At 35.7% G+C, this 22,209-nt stretch overlaps 2 protein-coding genes across 4 annotated transcripts in view; both read right to left on the minus strand.

The window, feature by feature from the left end:
* Positions 1-2,102: 2,102 nt before the first annotated feature.
* Positions 2,103-6,502, minus strand: LOC110466931 (cyclin-dependent kinase 5 activator 1-like). The gene has a single exon (XM_021523740.1). The coding sequence runs from the start codon at positions 6,225-6,227 to the stop codon at positions 5,343-5,345; it is 885 nt and encodes a 294-aa protein (XP_021379415.1). The 5' UTR covers positions 6,228-6,502; the 3' UTR covers positions 2,103-5,342.
* A 14,099-nt stretch (positions 6,503-20,601) lies between these two features.
* LOC110466938 (unconventional myosin-Id-like) overlaps positions 20,602-22,209 on the minus strand; it is a 194,660-nt gene continuing 193,052 nt past the window's right edge. For 2 of the 3 annotated variants that reach the window (XM_021523762.1, XM_021523752.1), the window contains one exon: positions 20,602-21,183. In XM_021523762.1, coding sequence (XP_021379437.1) covers positions 21,027-21,183 — 157 coding nt within the window. In that variant the 3' untranslated portion in view covers positions 20,602-21,026. The remainder of the gene's footprint in view (positions 21,184-22,209) is intronic. The other variant, XM_021523771.1, reaches the window with a different exon arrangement.

Below are 22,209 nucleotides of genomic sequence, written 5' to 3' on the forward strand. Positions count from 1 at the left end.
AATTGGTTCCCCTCCACCTAAGAATGCTTCAGACTAAATTAGGATAAAATCCCTTAATCCCTACATTCGAAGAAGGATTTTCATGGTTTTACCTATATTTCCCCTATTGGGCCCCACCCCTCTGCCCCCCAGGGGGGCCACACCCACCGTTTATGCAAAATTAAGTCCCCTTGGCTTAAGGATACTCCAGACAAAATTTAGTCAAAATCTACCTGGCCGTTCAGGACTAGTAGCGTTTTAAAGGAAAAGTTGACGGACGGACGACGGACGGAAAGGACGCTGCGGTATGGCATACGCTCACCATGGTCCTACAATGTTAACAATGTTAAAAAGCTAGTGTATTTCAGAAAACAATGTTTAAAACAGGTATATTACTGTCAAACAGCGTTATAAACTAGTATATTATTGTAAAACAGTGTTAAAAACAATTATGTTACTGTCAAACAATGTTAAAAAACTATTATATTACTGTCAAACAATGTTAAAAACTATTATATTACCGTCAAACAATGTTAAAAAGCTAGTGTATTACAGTCAAACAATGTTAAAAACAGGTATATTACCGTCAAACAGTGTTAAAAACTAGAATATTAACGTAAAACAATGTTAAAGAGTATTATATTACCGTCAAACAGTGTTAAAAACTATTATATTATTGTCAAACAACGTTAAAAAGCTAGTGTATTATTGTCAAACACCGTTAAAAACTAGTATATTATTGTCAAACAGTGTTAAAAACTATTATATTATTGTCAAACAACGTTAAAAAGCTAGTGTATTATTGTCAAACACCGTTAAAAACTAGTATATTATTGTCAAAAAGTGTTAAAATCTATTATATTATTGTGAAACAACGTTAAAAACTATTATATTACTGACAAACAATGTTAAAGACTATTATATTACCGTCAAACAATGTTAAAAAGTTAGTGTATTACAGGTAAACAATGTTAAAAACAGGTATATTACCGTCAAACAGTATTAAAACTAGTATATTATTGTCAAACAACGTTAAAAAACTATTATATTATTGTCAAAAAGTGTTAAAAACTATTATATTATTGTCAACCAACGTTAAAAAACTATTATATTATTGTCAAACAACGTTAAAAACTAGTATATTACTGTCAAACAATGTTAAAAACTAGTATATTATTGACAAACAACGTTAAAAACTAGTATATTATTGTCAAACAGTGTTAAAAACTATTATATTACTGTTAAACAATGTTAAAGAGTATTATATTACTGTCAAACAATGTTAAAGACTAGTATATTATTGAAAAACAATGTTAAAAACTATTAAATTATTGTCAAACAATGTTAAAAACTAGTATATTATTGTCAAAAAGTGTTAAAAACTATTATATTATTGTCAAACAACGTTAAAAAACTATTATATTATTGTCAAACAACGTCAAAATCTATTATATTATTGTCAAACAACGTTAAAAACTATTATATTACTGTCAAAAAGTGTTAAAAAACTGTTATATTACTGTCAAACAATGTTAAAGAGTATTATATTACCGTCAAACAACGTTAAAAAGCTAGTGTATTATTGTCAAACAGTGTTAAAAACTAGTATATTATTGTCAAACAATGTTAAACACTATTATATTACTGTCAAACAGCGTTAAAAACTAGTATATTACTGTCAAACAGCGTATAAAACAGGTATATTACTGTCAAACAGCGTTACACTTACAATTATCATGATCTTTTATGCTGTCTTACAACGTTGATTAATTACTAGTCTGTACTACACAAAACTTACTATTTCTTGATACCAAAACTTATTTATAACTCTTTCAAAACCAAATATTCTCTTATGGTCAAAATACGTCAATATACACATTAATTTACAGATAACCATTATAAACGTTAAATAATGAGTAGTGCAGTGGCTTATTGCCTCATGCTGCGCTAGTGTACAGGGTTATTACAGCTACATAGATACTTGGAATTCTGAGATATATTAAGATGGAGTTAGGATACGGTCAAGTTTGAGCTCTGCGAAAAGGTATAAACGCCGCATTCGAATTGTTGATTATTATACAAAGACTACACATAGATAACATAAACAAATAAGTATATTGACTGTACAATTTATTAGCAAATCGTCATGAAACAAAAAGCACTATAAGGAATCACATACGGCAGCCATCATACAATGGGACATTGCTAGTCCGGACCCTTCAGACAAAGCGCATTATTTGGCCGAATGAAACATATTTTCGAAATGTTAAATGCATTTTCATTCTGTAATATACGCGTCTGGAGATGATATTTGCTCTAGGTACATGTAATAGAGGTTGCTCTAGCATAGGGTGTCGGATTATCGACGTCCAAGTGTATAATACATGATAGCATATCAAATAAAAGTTTCTCATTATGATAACAAATGGTGTATGCATATATATATATATATATATATATATATAGTAGACGATAAATAAATAAGTCCTTGCGAATGAAATATAGAATAAATAATAAATATGTAAGATCTACGGAGGGAAAATGGCTAGTTCAGAGATGATTTTTTTGAACATTTTTAAAACGTTTAAAGTTTTATTTTACGACTTCAAAATGGTGTAAGGGTCAATGGAAATTCTGGAAAAAATAAACAGCAAAATAACGTCTTCAGGTGGGCATCATAATACCATTCTACACGCTAGTGAGAGACTCCTTACAGTATAATAGCAAGTTAACGTCTTCAGGCGGGCATCATAATACCATTCTACACGCTAGTGAGAGACTCCTTACAATATAACTTGTGAGTTTAAAAATATATTCATCATTCTACTACTACCTTGTTAAAGGAAAAATGCGTCAGCGATCAGCCAACCATCCAGTCAGAGAGAAATACACTACACTCGAGCATGAATTTATAAAATTTGTTTATTGTTATACTTTATATTATATATATAGACATATGTGATAATATAACCTGTTGTTTATTATTAACCGTACCTATTTTTGTACTCGTTTTAGTCATTGAAATAAGACAGGATATAATGAAGAGAGAAAAAAAAATAATTAACTATAAATACGGTGTTTGATGAGTGTTCATTACTGATATCACGTGGTCAATGTGTAAATATACATTTGCCTGGAAGCATCACTGAAAAATGTCCCCTATATGTAAACTAACTGCATGCGTCGTATTGATTACTGATCATGAAACCCATACGAACATGTGCAGTTTCTTGTTTTATGTTATCGATTAAATATTTTCAAAATTTACAATCATTGCCTCCACGCTTACTTCCTTTTGCTGTCTCCCATCTGTGTGCCGACTGCTGAATTATATTAATATTGGAAATTAGTCCTTTGAAGATTGTATTTAATATGCATTTTCATAACAGTTGTTATCTAATGAATATAATTTATACACATCGTACACTTAGTACAAAATTGTTTTGATGGAATGATTTTTAAGAAAACCGATAGCATATGTGGGCCAGGACTACTGAGATATGGGTTCGGAGTAGGTACCCCGATACCAGTTTTTGATAGAGTTGATTCCGAACGGATGACTAATCCGATTCATCACACGCCTGCTATTTCAGTGGTGGATCAGGATCGATCAAACACGTATAACGGTCTGTTTTATAAATGTCAATACGGGAAATAACCAATTCAGTAGACTCAGCTAAATGACAGTCAGATAGTTACCCATCCTGCCATTACTATGTCAGTGACACCGAGGCATTGCTATTACATTATGTTTGATACATGTCAGTAGACACTAACAAGTTCAGCAGGCTCAGCCGCACAATGCCGATCAGTCCAACCAAATCGATCATATCAAGACAAAACAGTATTTCTCTTTATAAAAAGAACTATAGTTCGAACAGGTTTACCTATCCGAGTTTAAAGTATCCTGATTCCTATTCTATAATAAAAAATAAAACTTAAGACGCTAATTATCACGATAAATGTTATAAAAGGGATAGATATTTTTAACGATTTTTCAATCAATTACAACCACTATGATATATTTTTTAAGTTTTAAAGCATATTAAAATAACAAATTTTAAATATTTATTAAATTGAAAGAGAAAAATATTTCAAACGAATTTAACATCTAATATTTAGTTAATTGATGGAGATTCTGTGTCTCCGTAATAAGATCTCTGCACATATGTTATTTGTTAACTCATAAAGAGTTGAGATATTGTGACAATGATAGTAATCTCTGTCAAAGACATGGCAATTATATGAAGCGTTACAACAAGATTTGGCAGTTGTTCCGAACATACTTACATCACATAATCTTATAGCTAAACAAAATAGGACATTAATTACTTATGTCTAATATAATGTATCTACTATAAAAGAAAGACATCAATATATATTTTGCTCTCAATATCTCTTACCTTTGTCGTTAATATAAATATTTCTCAGCTATTATTGATCTACTACATTCAAATTGATATCGTGTATTTATTGATTCTAAATCCTTTGTTCATTATAGATTTCTCTATATCTAGCAGTCCTTTAATATGTCACCAGTTTTCTTCATATAACAACAAAATAACAACACTTTGAATAGTCTTGATATCGCACATAAATCGCCTCTGAATCATAACAGATGAAAAGTACTCCTTCCGGGATATCAAGAAGCCTTGCTATCCGAGACCGTGTCTTTTTGTTTAGTGGGATAAGTCTTGGCGACTGCACATTTCTACGCTATTATATATTAAGCCCCAAGATAAACCAGTTAACGACAGAGGCATAAGTTTCGAATACGGGAGGTTTGTGTGTCTCGGTGGTAAAGACATATAAACTTGGTCTCCTTCGTGCCTCGCGAGTACAATCCTTGCCTGGTATATCCCGACGGTGAAAATATGGCATTTTAAGCCCCATGGGGATATATACCCGGTGCGTACTGTTGTGGTCCCAAGTACAGTGTTGGAGTTGGTCCTTGGGTTTTCGCGTCCCTATTTCAGTGTCGACAGAATTCTGGCGTGACATTTCGCATTGGTTCCTGATGCTGATTCTAACCTCCCTTGTAATGGATTTCAGGCCAAACTTGTCCCCATGGGGACATAGCCTACCATTCATATTCCCGGGGGACATTGCGTACCATATTTATCCCTATGGGGACATTGCGTACCATATCCATATCTATCCCTAGGGGGACATTGCATACGATATATATCCCTAGGGGTACACTTCTGGTCAGATTTACCCGTCGACAATGTCAATATAACCACCTTGTGTCTTTCCATTGCAAGGCTAATTTATAGGGAACTCATCTTTTCATATATGGATAGCAACAATATATATCACCGATCACAGAGTAGTCAAAATCTCATCAGAGAGCTGTATTTTTGTCATATACATGGCGAATAAGCTTTGAGCTCGGTGAAAATCTCTGTGAAAAACCCCGGATCGCTGTTTATTTTGAGCATACTCGAACTCTGTCTGTTGATTATCAATAAGCATCGGTCCCAAAATCGCTCTCTATTTTCCTCTACGAGGAACGGTTTAAGGGGGTAGCTGATTTCGTTGCCCATATAGGAGTAAGATAGATACAAACACGTTAGCACCAGTGACTGAAGATCATGCTCGCTGTCAATGTCTGAGTAGACGATGTCTCTAATGAGCATGTAGACGAACACGACATTAGCAGGGTTGATAAAGGCAACATCTTGCCAGCCTTGTAGTAGAAGGGATCTGTCAACAGTTCTGAGCCACATAATGACGTCACACCCTTCAAAATGTCTCAGCCGCTTGCAGCGTTTCCTGAGGTACTCCCCCAAACACTTTAGTAGCTCTGACGTAGAAGCTTGTATCACTGTGCGTTTTGGGCTCGTTCCTTTTTCTGTGTTTTTCACAATAATGGTTCGTCGTGGACACTGATTTTCTTCTGATTCTGATTTAAGATTATAACATGACACCGACTTAGGAATATTCCTATTCAAATTGACATTTTCTATATTAAAGTTGTTATCAATCTTCCCAGGAAGCACACGAACTGATGCGTTTGGAAACCGTAGAAAATTCTTATCTTTTTTCTTTCCAGCGTTCACTGTGAATTTCTTCCAGCTTAATCCACTGAGAAATATCGAATGACGTTTAAAATTCTTCTCTTTCGTCGTCGTCGCCTGAATTTGATTCTTGGCATTGTTGAGTATTTCATAGCTGAAATTATTCAGGTTGATATCTTCGTAGAGAGGTTTTCTAGGCCTCGGAGAGAAAGATAATACGGTCCCCATGATTGATTGTGACACGTAGTGCTCGGGTATTCGACTCAGACACTGCTTGCTGGAGATGACTGCTTGCGTTATATCCGCAGTCTCCCAGAGTTTTTCACACCATATTCACCAGTAAATTCCGAATAAATATCCTCACAGTTTCACATCCCGTTTCTTAAAGACTAGAAACTCTAGACAGTTGATCTGTTCTTTAGGATCAGTAAACTTACCGTACAGAAAATCAACATGGAGCTACAGTTCATGTCATTTCTGGCTCCTTGCTAGAACTGAATACGTTAACATAATCAGTCGAAATGACATCATCTCCATAGCAACATCGATAATCGATATGTCTGCTTACTGTAGCAATCCAAGCTAGCTTACTTTGCAGCCCACACCACGCGCTGAGCCAACATTGGTACTAAAATAATGGTAACGTCAAAATTGATTTACGCCTTTCGCTGCATTTTTTTTATCACTTACGATGAATGTCCAAGTGCATTCTTACGACCTCAGTATTCAGGTTGGCAATAGACGACCACAACACGGCGCCAGTACGCTTCATTAATATTTCCTGAAAATCGATTTACGCTTTCCGTTCACTATGCGACTAAATTATTCAGGTTAGTTTTGTTGATACAATAGTTGCAACTTTTCGGTCGATCTTTTTTGTTAATTCATAGACAAAAACGACGACTGTTATTTTCAAGTAAATAGATAAAGTATACTACATAAATATAAGGTAAAGTTCAGAAAATTGAAAATTAATGCCAGTGCTTAATTGAAGTGAATGTTCATCAAATTATGTTTATTGCAGCAACTACAGAATTAGGATATACATAACAATGTAATGTATCCTCTCGAAGTTTTTATATGTAGTATCGATTTTATTGACTGTACTATAACCACAACATTTTAAATAGGACATTTATTTCATATTTATTCAATTTCTACTCTGATTTCCCACTTTTGACAAATGTGTTGTTATTTTAGTTTAAGTGTAGCAAGAGCGATTGCGAAAGTCTAATACCTTTTACGTTGAATTTTATTTTTCTTCAGAATTTTGGTAACAGTGAATGTGCATATCAACATTTAATATGTAGTCTAATCAGAACGAGACAATATGTGAAAACAGGAAAAATACATTAAAGTCATGAATTACTGCGTGTAAATTACTGACACTATTATTCAATAGCTATAAAGCGGACCATCCACACTAATTAGCAAAAACAATTACATAGATATTTTTTTCCCTTTCCAAGAATTGGGTTCCTGCTAGGACAAATCATATCAACCCAATATGTGAAAACATGAAACAAATTATAAAATTTCTTAGTTACTATGTGTTTTAAAATTACTTATTATTCAAAGTAACTCTTACGTGAACAATTCCAACTAATTAGATACGCTAATTAGCCAAAACATGTTAAGATTTCTTTTTACTTTTCACAAGTTGGGTGGCACCTGCTAGGGTAAATCATATCAACCCATTATGTTAAAACATGAAAAAAGTATTACATTCTTAAGCTAATATGTGTTAATTACTTGTTACTCAAAGTAACTCTTATGTTAACAATTACCACTAATAAGATATGCCAATTAGCCAAAAAATAAAAAATAAATCTTTTTACTTTTCACGAATTTGGTTACACCTGCTAGGGTAAGTCATATCAGCCCTACATGTGAAAAACATGACAAATGCATTAAATTCTTTAGGTACTTTGTGCTAATTACTTTTTATGCATTCAAATTTGCGAACTGCTATTTGCGATATATTTTTTTAATGATTTTTTTTTATTTGTTTATCGGATGGCCATTTACTATTGATTAAAAAAAAATCAACAAAAGTAAACAAGAGCTGTAGGAGAACAGCATAGCTCGACTATCAAAATCATTTTTGTAAAAAGTGCTAATAGTCATTGGGCCATTCTTAGATAACAGATCAGGAAACTAGAACTACACTGTCGATGGCACACTCCCGCTATTTTTGTTTAAATACTTGAACCCATCCCCTCTGGCCCGGTACTGGGGGTCATATAAAAAATCCGAAAGTGTTGTGCACTCCTCCATACATATATCTACCATGTCTAAACGTTTCAAGTTCATCTTCAAACATTGTAGAAAAAAAGTTATTTTATCCCTTATCCCTCAAATACCTTTTCCCTCATTTTATGGCATGTGCCAAGTTTAGCCCGATCACACTCTATCATTATAGTATGACAAAAACACAGCACCATTTATGATAAAGGAGATATGGCTGTTTAAAAGGTTAAAAAAATACTTTGTAGGTCATGGCGGCAATATTGAATTTTCAATGGCATCTCCAGACCATGGCCTACAACATGTCAAAATATCAAGGATATACCTGCTTTCATTTAGGAGAAAAGGCTGTGACCCGATTGGTATAGAATAATAATAATAAACAAGAGGCCCATGGGCCTTAACGGTCACCTGATATATTTGTACAGAGAGTTGATTTGGTTTTTAACATGTACAGAAATATTATTCAAAGTGACAAAAAACAATAAAACCACCTTATTCAATATCTAGCATACAGATTTAAAACTAAAAAGTATTTGAAACTAGCGCCTCTGATTCTAAACAAGGAAAATGAAGAAATTTTAGCACACTGACTCCTTTGCGCCCCACCTTACAGCCCTTGTATCAAACTGTCAACTCAAGGTTATAATTCCAATCAAGTTATTAACATGTAATATTCAAAGTATCATTTGCCATTATAATCCATAATGAATTTTTCCGCCCCGCCTCCTTCCCCAGGGTGTAAACGTGAGACCCTAGGGTCATAAACCTTAGGACCCTTCCATCTATGAAGAGTGTTTGATTCTACCATATCTGTGCCTTTGAGAAGAAGATTTTTGAAATTTCAGTCAATTCAACCCTTTTTGGCCCCACCCATCAGCCCCAGGGGGTCAGTCAGGGCTGATATGTGCATACCATCAAACTGCTATCCAATACTGATAATGCTAACCCAAATTGAATAACTTACGATGGAAATTAAACAAATGTTGGTCCAAAATGTGATTTCCCTATATAAACTATAGGAAAGTTAACCCCCTTCCCAGGGGTAAACGTGAGACCCTAGGGTCATGAAATTCACATTTTTGTAAAGCACCATAAGACCCTTCCATCTATGAAGAGTATTTGATTCTACCATATCTTGGTCTTGAGAAGAAGATTTTTGAAATTTCAGTCAATTCGACCCTTTTTGGCCCCACCCATCAGCCCCGGGGGGTCAGTCAGGGCTGATATGTGCATACTATCAAACTGCTACCTAATACTGATAATGCTACAGTAACCTAAATTGAATTACTTCCAATGGAAATTAAACAAATGTTGATCCAAAATGTGATTTCCCTATATAAACTATAGTAAAGTTTACCCCCTTCCCATGGGGAAACTTGATACCCCAGGGTCATGAAATTCACAATTTTGGTAAAGCACCTTAAGACCCTTCCATCTATGAAGAGTATTTGATTCTACCATATCTGGGTCTTGAGAAGATTTTTTTTGAAATTTTAGTCAATTTGACCCTTTTTGGCCCCGCCCCTCAGGCACCTGGTGGCTTGGGACTAAACCGGCCACTGTTTTTGTTGACCTTTGTCCATGGAAGGTTCCTGCAAAATTTCATTGAAATAGGTTCAGGGGTTTTGGAGAAGAAGTCGAAAATGTAAATTGTTTACGGACGCACGACGGACGACGCCGGACAAAGGGCGATCGCAATAGGTCACTTGAGACTTTGTCTCAGGTGACCTAAATACATAACAAAACAATAGGGCTTTTCATCTTTTGTTCCTTGATCGACTTTTTGGAATGAATAGAAAATATTTAACCCAATCAGAATTTCTTAAACGTCTTATTTTTAGTATCGTTTGTATGAATTTTGTCAATGCGGTTTTATTCCTGATATTATGAGAATACTTTGCAAATATGATCTATTGATTATATAGTATGTATGAAACAAGTATGTGTCAGACGCTGTTGTTCCTAGTAAAGCAGTGTAACATCGGTAGAACTAATGATGTATGTACAAGATATTTGCATATTCAAGATAGAATTTGTTCAAATACTTTATTGAAATTAACTTTGAAGTTCCATGATCACTTGAATAGGATAAATAATGTAGTTCGGTTGTGCGTCGAAATAAGATCTACTAATGTAATTGAGTAGTTGTGTCATTTTTGTGGTATTTACCACACTGACAATACAATACACATTGTCCTTCATTGTACAAAAGCTGAGAAACATAGAGACGAGGTTTGATGCCTTATTAGTACTGAGTTTGATATAGAGCTAAATGTTTACTTACACTCCTTGTCTGGTTACAAAATAATGTTTACTTACACTCCTTGTCAGGTTACAATATAATGTTTACTTACACTCCTGGTCAGGTTACAATATAATGTTTACTTACACTCCTGGTCAGGTTACTATATAATGGTACTAGGAGGAATCCTCTTATACAAGTTATGTGATTTAGATTATGAAAACTTTGTAGTGCTTTGTGCCAGTTTTGTTGATAAAATGATGAAATTGTATCACCGATAAAATCGTAATTAAATTCATTTATATCTGAGGAAGTATTCCCCTAGTTACCTGGCGGTGGTGGAATACGTTATCAGAGGTTTGTTGGCTCTGTTTGGCTATGATTGCGTCACACCTTGTATTTAAAAAAAATTTCACATCAGTATCTATCAAGTAAACACAAATTGCCTTTATCCCCCAACACAAACTAATTAGGCAATACATTTGTATCATTAGCCGTACCGGCAGTCTCTGCCAGTGATGGGAAGATGAATACCTGTACGAAATAGAGAAAAGGACTCACCGGTTCTATGTGCACGTTTAGCTCAAAAACGAGTACCTTGAACAATATCGCAACTCTTTTGAAAATATATCTTCGAAATCCAACACTTTCGCTCTCGATTTAGTACTGAGCGTGTGACCATTGGATTTCAAAATTGCAGACAATAGAGAGTATCAACTATGTTTGTGTACAACAGATCGTACACACATTCTCATTCCTTGGCATACACTTCAGGTAAAAACATCCACCTACAAGTTTCTACAATATACCATAATTCCGGCCGGTATAACAATATGCGCACTAAGTACTGGTACACATTTAGTTGTATGAAGTAATAGCTACTGATTTCCGCTTTCCATAGAGGTACATGTATAACATGTGGTTTTAGGTGGCCGGTCGAGTTTCATATGATCCTTTGGGTATAAAGTAGTAATTCAATGTATTTTCCATTGCCTTTCATGAGATAAGCACAACGTCATACATGTAAAAGGACAAGTGGAAAGCTCAAAACTTGGCCTCACAGAAGATCAGGGTTTTAACTGTGGCAGCAAAAGTAAGTCAAAAATTAGAATCTAAGAGTTTATTAAAAACAAGAGGCCCAATGGGCCTGCATCGCCCACCTGGTATTAATATCACACTTGTAATCTTAAAAGTGGACTAAAATACAGCTACAAGCCAAATGCCAGTGTTTGATTCAAAAGAATCTATTTAAAAGATTAACATATACGACCCCTGTGGCTTTGAAAGTCTAACAAGGACATTGAGTTGAACAGACTTTGTAGCCTTTTATCCAAGCATGCTTCTGGCCTAATATCATTACCCTTGACCTTTTGGTTATTCAGAAGAAGTCGTTTAAAGGTTTTAAACATATTTGACCCCTGTGACTTTGAATATAGGCTATGGTCATTATTTCGAACAAATGTGGTTGTCCTTTATCCTAGCATGTAACTGGCCAAATATCATCACCCAAGGCCCCCTGGTTATTCAAAAGAAAATGTTTAAAGGCTTTGAACATATTTGACCCTGTGACCTTGAATATGAGTCATTGTCCTTCATTTGAACAAACTAGGCAGCCATTCATCCAGCATGTTACCGACCAAATATCATCACCCTAGGTTTCTTGGTTATTCAGAAGAAGTTTAAAGGTTGTGACCCCCGTGACCTTATATATAATTCAAGGTCATTCATTTGAGCAAACTAAGTAACCATTCATCCTAGCATGTTACTGGCCAAATACCATCACCCAAGGCCTGTTGTTTATTCAGAAGTTGTTCAAAGGTTTTAAACATAATTGACCTGTGACCTTGAATAAACGTCAAGGTCATTCAGTTGAACAAACTATGTAGCCCATTATCCCAGCATCTTATTGGCCAAATATCATCACCGTAGGCCTCTTGGTTATTCAGAAGTTGTATTTGTTTTATATATATTTGACCCCTGTGATCTTGAAAATAGATGAATGTCATTCATTTGAACAAACTTGGTAGCTCTTTATCCAAGCATGCTACTGGCCAAGTATCATCATCCTAGACCCTTTGGTTACTAAGAAAGTGTTAAAAAAAAGTGGACGCTCTATCCCAAAAAGCTACCAGCCAAATTTTATGAATCCATTCCTTTTGGTTCTTCAGAACAAATCCTTTGAAATGTTATTGACCTTTAAAGTAGGCTGAGGTCATTTTCATTTGCAAACTTTGGCGAGCTCTATCCCAGGAAGCAATCAGACACATATTATAATGTTATGCCTTTTCGATTATTCAGAAGTCGTTTGATGTTTTTGACACATTCGACCCCTGTGACCTTGAAAGTAGGTCAAGGTCATTTTCATTCTCAGACTTTGTTGGGCTCTATCCCAGGAAGCAACCAGCCAAATTTGAAGATTCTATACCTTTCAGATGTTCAGGAGAAGTCGTTTAAAAGTCTTTGACACATTTGACCCCTGTGACCTTGAAAGTAGGTCAAGGTCATTTTCATTCTCAAACTTTGTTTGGCTCCTACCAACGAAGCTTTCAGTCAAATATCATGTCACTATGCCTGTTCGTTCTTCAGAAGAAGTTGGTTAAAGTAAAGTTGATGGACGACAAGGGACAGACACCGGACACCGCACCATGACATAAGCTAAATTGCCCAGCATGCTTCTGGCCATATATCATCATCCTGGCATTTTTTATTCAGAAAAGTCATTAAAATATTTCAACATAGTCGACTCCTGTGACCTTGAATATGGGCAAGATAACTGAGCCCTGTTACCGTAGGCCTTTTGAAATTCATCAGAAGTCGTTTAAAGGTTTTAAATATATTTGACCCGTGTGAATGTCAAGGCCGTTCATTTGAACAAACCCTTCCTCCCAGCCTGTTTCTATCCAAATATCATTAAGTATCCCGATTCAAAAGTAAAGTCATAGGTCACAGTGACCTACTTCTTGAAGTCTGCTCTTCGCCATCCCAAGATATGTGCTTGTACACCAAAACTGGTTACTCAAGGTGAAACCTATAGTCCCCCCCCCGGAACCAGTGAGGGAATGAAAATGTTTATTACATAAATTCATGTTGTGCAAGAATAACAACACACTTTTTAAAGGATAAATTTAATGAATGTATATAGGTATACATAATGTCAATGAATAACATTGAAAATAGTATAGATCACTTTTAAACAAAGTATACTGGTAGGCATTATACCGGTACATACAATGTATAAATTCTTGAAAGATACCAAAAAACAGCAGACCTTAATCCTTAACCAAAAATATAACAGTTATTGGACAGTACTTCATAGAAAATGCTAACATAAGCCAGGAATAGGCAAAAAAAAAGCATCACAGTTGCTCCCTCAAAAAATGTCTAATTAAATTAAATATCTGAAAAACAGTACATTGAAAATTTCTCAGTTGCAATCAAGACCTTAAAATCAATGGATTGATTTGGGCTCTCCATTTGAATGACATTCTCTCACTTTGCAAACATTTGAGCATATATATTTAGCTCCCTCTCAATGAAATGCACTGCACACTTTACCACTATGAAAACAAATGATTAAGACTTCGCATTTTTATGATTAACATGTGTTGATATTATATACCGACACACAAAGTGGCTGTTAAAATGTTAATAACAATTACATTCAATCTTGTAGGAAATTCTCCGACAAAATATTAATTGCTCTGAAAAGAACAATTTATAAGTAGTTTATTTTCTCACTCATCAGATAGCTTCATTTAAGCATTGAACTGGTATTTATGATCTATTTGAATGACACAGCTTTGCAAGCAAACAACATAGTGTGCGCTAACATTCAAATAGATCATAAATACCATACAAAATCAGTTCACTACTTATATTTACGTTTTCTCTGCCTCTTATGTTCTTTTTAACTTATAATTTATATTTAAAATTAAAAATGCCCGCCTTATCGACAGTCCACACAATTTCGTTCAATAGTTTGAACAGCGTTTTGTCGCGTGCTGATTGGCAAACAAAGTAGTACTTTGAAATTTTAACAAACACTTCAATTTTATTCCACAATTCAGTATCAATACAGTTGCGTATGATATGTCTATAGGGTGATTTAAAATTATCAATAGAACTCTGAGCTGAAAGTTATATTTGAAATTGTTTTCGATTTTTCCCCGGAACAAATTTCGCGCATGGACAAATACAGTGAACACCGTAAAACCGACCTTGCCCTCCACGAGGGAGTTATTTTTGGAAGTTAATTCGAACTTTTCTTTTTGCTCATTTTTTGAAGAATCTATGCGTGAATGTATTTGTTGATTGTATGGGAACCTGACAACAGTCGGTAGATTCTATAACAACCTCGTTATTTGACATGTCGTCAGAAACTGAGTGATCTTGCGATGGAGCACAGGTTCGTTAAAAATGTCTGAAATGTTTATGTGTGCTGTGACTCACTCATATCAGTAGGTCTGTAACATATGTGTCAGTAGGTCTATATGTGTATTTCAGACATTTGTAACGAACCCCTGTTGATCAGTGCAGTGTAACAGACGATATTTCTGATAAATTGCATGAGCGTTAAAATTGTTTCCATTGCCGGCATAGGTGATTTCAACCATTTTGTACGATATTGCAGGCATTGGTCTTGTTTTTGTTGTAATAAAAGTGTTTTTTATTTCATTTTTTATTTTGCACATAAATTTACAATGGCATTGTCAAATCTCACAATGCCTAGCGATATTTCAGCAGCCGTCATGTTTATTTATATTGGATATTGTAGTTCCGGTCAGTGTTGTATTAATACGCTAAGAATTGTGTCTCGTGATGCATGGTAATTTAAGTCCCATCAACAACACAGCTTTCAAAGAGGCTATATAGTGACAATGCCATGCAAATGTAAATATTTTAGAATTGTTCAGGCATTTTGCGGTGAACACATACTTGTTATTCCACTAGCATACAATGAATGACAAAGTCAGAAAAAAAGCAAACAAGGAAAAACAATAACAAATATAGGAATATCATGCATTTGAACTAAAACAATAACTTTGTTCACAAAGGTGTGTTTAATGAGCATCAGTACAGCAGGCTCACTGCTGCACCAACACTCTCTAAATGGCAAGAGAACACTGTTCTCGAAGTTTTGAAACAGATGGTTGGCTAAAAAGAATTGCTGGTTGAAGGTTCACAAACTATATTGATAACCTATACCTTGAGCTTTTATGGTTCCCCGATTGTAAAACAATTGTTGTCTGATGTGTGCACGATGAAATACTATGCGATAGTAGTGTGCACACACTTTGTGATAACTATCCACAGTTCTACAGAAATTGTGGTTCATATATATGGCCTGTGATTTTTCGTCAATCAAACCACTTTCCATATAATTAAGCTATAGAATTTTCCAGCAAATCTTATCGAAATTGCTTTATTGGTTTTTGAGAAGACTCAGAAATACATAGTTCAATGTTTGACTCTTCCATATGTACATTATTGGGTGTCAAAATGCTTGCAAGTAATTATTTCTATATGATATGGTTGACTTCTAGAACTAACAGAATTTTTCAGGTAACTCAGTGCCCCTCCAAACACAAAAACATCTAAGTAGGAAACTTAAACAAAAATTATATTGATTAATGTATATGCTAAATTGTATTGACTGTATAAGTTGTATATGACCTATAAAGCAGGAGTTGAACCCAGTTACTGTATTGTGTAGTGACCAGCACTCTCAGCATTACATACTGATTACCCGCGGGTTATCTGCTACATGAAATAGAGTACCGGGTTTACTTCCAACGTCAGGTGATGTGGAAGACTACCCATGGGTTATCTGCTACATGAAACAGAGTACCAGGTTTACTTCCAACGTCAGGTGATGTGGAAGACTACCCGCGGGTTATCTACTACATGAAACAGAGTACCAGGTTTACTTCCAACGTCAGGTGATGTGGAAGACTACTCGCGGGTTATCTGCTACATGAAACAGAGTACCAGGTTTACTTCCAACGTCAGGTGATGTGGAAGATTACCCCTGGGTTATCTGCTACATGAAACAGAATACCAGGTTTACTTCCAACGTCAGGTGATGTGGAAGAATACTCGCGGGTTATCTGCTACATGAAACAGAGTACCAGGTTTACTTCCAAAGTCAGGTGATGTGGAAGATTACCCCTGGGTTATCTGCTACATGAAACAGAATACCAGGTTAACTTCCAACGTCAGGTGATGTGGAAGATTACCTGCGGGTTATCTGCTACATGAAACAGAGTACCGGGTTTACTTCCAATGTCAGGTGATGTGGAAGATTACCCCTGGGTTATCTGCTACATGAAACAGAATACAGAGTTTACTTCCAACGTCAGGTTATGTGGAAGATTACCTGTGGTGAGCAATTTTTAACATTGAAAATTGAGAAGTGTATAGTCTGCGGGCAATATTCAAGAAATAACGGTACTGGTTGATCGTATACTGGATCTGGTCGTATATCTAGGTAGACCAGAATAAGCAGGGACACTTTAATGTCTTGCAGAAGTAATCCACTGCTGCCGGTGTGTTTCACACATATTACCTCTTGATAAAGACGGATAACTACAACAAAAAACCCATTCAGTGTCAACAGAGCTTGGACAGACAAATAGCATCATAAAGTGAGGTAAATTCTCTATTCAATATTTCTATAAATAAACATCAATTCAGGATGACCAGGTAGTAGGGACATGTTAACATCTGGGACATTGGATAAATATACAAGCACACTTGCCCTGTTTGGACCTGAGCGTAACAAACAGTAAAGGTAAAAAACAATATTTTCTAATTTGGATATCTTACTTGGATCTAGTATATCTTCATGGCTATATATTATCTAAAAAAAAATGGATATGTGCCGTATTTACAGGGTGTCAAAATTGCTACTTTGAGCAATATACAATAAACATGGGATATTAAAATCTATGAAAGTGTTTTATCAGGACAAATAAAGGCACTTTTCTCAGTAATGGTACAATTTATTTTTTACTGTCTGGCTGCAAACTGCAATAGTTTAACAATTTACCGATAACAATAACAATTAGTCTTTCAATTACAGTTTTCAATTTAGAAAATATTTGATGAAGTAAACATGTCAAAAAATAAATGAATGTGGTCTGTATTTCCAACAAGTTTTGTTATTTTTAACAATTTGAAGTTTAAAATGTTATGATCAATTCAATATGATATAAAACCTCCTTATACTCGCATCACATTTCACAACAAAATTTCTGCATTATTAACAAGTTTGCCAATATATGGTAAACAGAGTTCTATTCACTCACAGTCAAATTTTAAAATATTTTCACCAGATGTTACTGAACAAATCATGTTTTTAATTAGTTCTAAATATTATGCTTTTGTCGAGGAGAATCTTAATTTTGTGTATCTGTAATCTAGAATCAGTCAAGGTCCGAGAATATGTCTCCAACTCTTTTGACCTTCCTATTTCAGTTGTGCATAAATTATCATTATCAAAAGTGTAATACATATGTTCATTCCTGCAACGAAAAATAAACTTATTTATTCAATGTTAGTAAATGTTTAACAAATTTGATCCTTGTGATCTTGTTAAAGTCATTCACTGGAGGAAAATTAATAGCACCACACAGCAGCATGCTACTGATCAAGTATCATCTGTGTCATTTATTCAGACATTTGTTCAAATGTTTAAACATATTTGACCCCTGTCACCTTCAAAATAGGTCAAAGTCATTCATTTGAGTCTTCTTCATATTTATATATTTTACTTTGTGATCTTGAAAGTAGGTCCAAGGTCATTAATACGCAGAAAATTTATAGTAATTCATGCCAGGTACTTACAGGCCAATCATCATCACTCTGGGCCTCCTCATTATTCAGAAGTTCTTTTAAATGTTTTTACATATTTGTGACCTTGAAAATAATTCAAGGTAACTTTTTTGAGGAACCTTTATAGCACTCCATCCCAGGTACATACTGGTCAGATATGGTTGTAGGTCCTACAGTTCTTAAGTGGTCATTCAAAGAAAAAGTTGACAGATGACAAACAACACACCTTACCACAAGCTCAACTGGCACTGTATGCCAGGTTAACTAACAATATCAAGTCTTCAATGCTTAAACAGATAATTACACTAACTATAAATTGATTGATCTTCTAAACAGCAAAATACAACCAAAACTGGTTTTACACCTTTAATCAATAGAATTTCATCAAAAGATTCAATTTCATAAAAACTTTTCATTTTACTACAGATAGCTAGACAGTATTTCTGGAGGGTTATTTGTTTCTTGCTCTAGCAGTTCAAGCTTACAGCAGCCACAATTAGTACTATCACATGTGTGGATGGATATGTTATATTATACAAGAGGCCACGTGTATTGCTCACCTAGTTATCTAAGTAATCATGGCAAATATTCTCCTAATAAGATCCAAGGGAATGGGCCAAACCCCAAGGCCAATCCTTGTAGCATAACTGTATTAGATTTTACATGCCCAGCAATTTTATGTATGGTTATGGGGTGGGGATCTCAACTGTTTCCAAGCTGTGATTCAGAAACTAGGACCCCAGGGTTGTGGCAAGACCCCAGGATCAATTCGAACATCATGACTGCATTCGTCTCTGTATGACCAGCATTTGTATATATAGTTTTGGGGTGTGGATTTCAACCGTTTTGAATTTATGACCCAGGAGTTATGTCTCCAAGGGTGGGCAGTCCCCAGGGCCATCTTGGAAGCATATGTGCATTCTTCTCTTTATACTTGGCTATTGCATAATATGTTTATAGGGTAGGAATATCAACTGTTTCAAAACTGAGACTCAGAAACGAGGTCCCTAAGGATGGGGCCAGACCTCAGAGTCAATTCTAATTTCATGCCTGTGTTGGTCTCTTTATATCCAGCATTTGTATACAATGTTTTGGGGTGGGGATCTCAACTGTTTCAAAGGACCATCCTGAAAGCAAATGAACATGCTTCTCGTTATACTCAGCAATTGTATATATGGTTTTAGGGTGAGGATCTCAACCATTTCCAAATGATCAACTATTCCCCACCCCTTAGCCCCGCACCTCAGCCCCACCATTTGTACAATTTTGAATCCCTGCCTCCCATCAATGCTTCTGACCAAATGTGATTTATATCCAGTGCATAGTTCTACAGAAGTCATTTATAGTAATACAGCCAAATTGCCCCCTTTCGGCCCCGCCCCTCAACAACCTGGGTGGTCAGCCCCACCATTGGTACAGTTTAGAATCCCCATCTAGGGATGCGTAAAGTCAAATATGGTTAATGTCCATCTCTTGGTTCCAGGGAAGAATTCGCTAAAAGTAATATAGCCAAATAACTCATTTTGACCCTGCCCCTAAGCCACCTGGGGGGTCAGCCCCGCCATTAATCCCTGCCTCCCATAAATGCTTCGAATAAAAAAAGATCAATATTAAGTGCATAGTTCTACAGGAGAAGTCGTTAATAGCAATATAGCCAAATTGCCCTCTTTAGGCTCAGCCCCACCATTTGTACAATTTTGAATCCCTGCCTCCCATTAAAGATTCCAAGCAAATATGATTGTTATCCACTGCATAGTTCTGCAGGAGAAGTCGTTTATATTAATGTAGCCACATTGCCCGCCCCTCAGCCCTACCATTTGTATAATATTGAATCCTCATTACCTAGGGATGCTGCCGGTCAAATTTGGTTGATATCCATCTCTTAGTTCCACAGAAGTCGTTAAAGCAATATAGCCAAATTGCCCTCTTTTGACCCCACCACTCAACCCCACCATTGGTATTATTTTGAATCCCTACTACCTAGTGATGCTTCCAATCAAATATGATAAATATCTATCGCATAGTTCTACAGAAGAAGTGGTTTATATCAATATCGCCAAATTTCCCCCTTCCCTCCAATCAAATTTAGTCAAATTCCAATCAATGGTTAAGAAGAAGAAGTCGTTTGAAGAAACTGTTGACATACGGACAACGGATGCCACAGTACAGCATAAGCTCACCTTGGTCTTTTGGACCAGGTGAGCTATTAAATGGCAAGATCTCTGTTATTTTAATTATACATGATAAAGAAAAAAATACCATTGGAAAAGGTTAATATAGTATCATATATATATATATATATATTTCTACAGAAATATTTTTATTCATGCAAATTTATATTTAAATCGTGACTTTTGTTTCACCACCAAATTTTCCAACGTTGTAGAACTCCAGGTTGTCATATGACCATTACCTGTCTAATTCATTTAGTGGTTGACACAGATTCAGTGTAGATGGCCAAAAAGCTACCATACTTTTTTTGTATGAATTTCAGGTATTGGTTTTAAAATATGCAATTGAAAAAAACAAAATAAACATGAGCAATGTTGAAAGCTGGGTTCATACACAGAACAGTACACCTATCAATCATGAAAAAAACATACAATACGGTAAGATTTGAAATATATTGTTCATGGTGTCTATAGGAGAGTGAACAATATCACAGTTGTTCTGAAAGCCATGGAATTAGGATTTGTACGTCTTTAAGCCTCCGGCCAGTGAAGTGCTAGGTCAGCACCTTCTTTTCGGAAAACTGGTGTGCTGGTAGCAGCAGCTGGTCGCACTGCAACATGACGTTTCTTGTTTCCAAGCATACATGTTATGGGTTTGGATATTGTAACCTTCAATTCTTTGCCTTTTCTGAAAAAGAAAAATGATAGGAATGAATATCTTTTATCACACATATCATGGCAATCTTCAAATCACTTTATCCTTTTAGTTTAGAACATAATACGCCCGTCGAATGCCATATAGTGTTAGATACTGTCTTACATTGAAATAAGATCTGCATCATTCTAAGAGTGGTTAGCTGACATGCTATAAACAAGAGGCCCACAGGGCCTGTATAGCTCACCTGAACATGTTTAAAACAAGAGGCCCAGAGGGCCTGTATCGCTCACCTGAATATGTTTAAAATAATTGGTATGAAGTAAAGATATAGCACTCAATGGTAGGTGCTGTAAGTACATATGAAATTTCAGAAAGATCCATCCAGTACTTGAGATATAGCGAGAACAAACTTCAAACAGAGCCCCACCCCTATGTCCCTAGGGGGGTCATACCCTACAATTATACAAAATTGAGACCCCTTGGTCCAAGGATGCTCCAGACTAAATATGGAAAAAATCCCTTAATCACGATGGTCGAAGAAGGATTTAAAAGGTTTTACCTCTATTTCTCCTATTGGCCCCGCCCTTTTGCCCCTGGGAGACCACACCCACTGCATATACAAAATTAAGTCCCCTTGGCCCAAGGATGCTCCAGACTAAATTATGATAAAATCCCTAAATCCCTATGGTAAAAGAAGGATTTTAAAGGTTTAACCTCTATTTCCCCTATTGGGCCCTGCCTCTCTCGCCTCCAGGGAGGTTAGACACACCGTTTATATAAAATTGGTTCCCCTTTACCCAATGATGCTTCATACCAAATTTGGCCAAATCCTGTCATTCGTACAGAAGAAGAAGGTATTTGAAGAATTTGCTATGTTTCCCCTATTGGGCCCCCTCCCTTCTATCCCCAGGTGGGCCACACTCGCTGTTTATACGAAATTGAGTCCCTTTTGTCCAAGGCTGCTCCAGACTAAATTAGGATAAAATCCCTCAATCCATATGGTAGAAGAAGGATTATAAAGGTTTTACTTCTAATTCCCCTATTGGGCCCCGCCCC

This window comes from Mizuhopecten yessoensis, unplaced genomic scaffold, assembly GCF_002113885.1.
Source record: "Mizuhopecten yessoensis strain PY_sf001 unplaced genomic scaffold, ASM211388v2 scaffold1713, whole genome shotgun sequence".
NCBI lineage: Eukaryota > Metazoa > Mollusca > Bivalvia > Pectinida > Pectinidae > Mizuhopecten > Mizuhopecten yessoensis.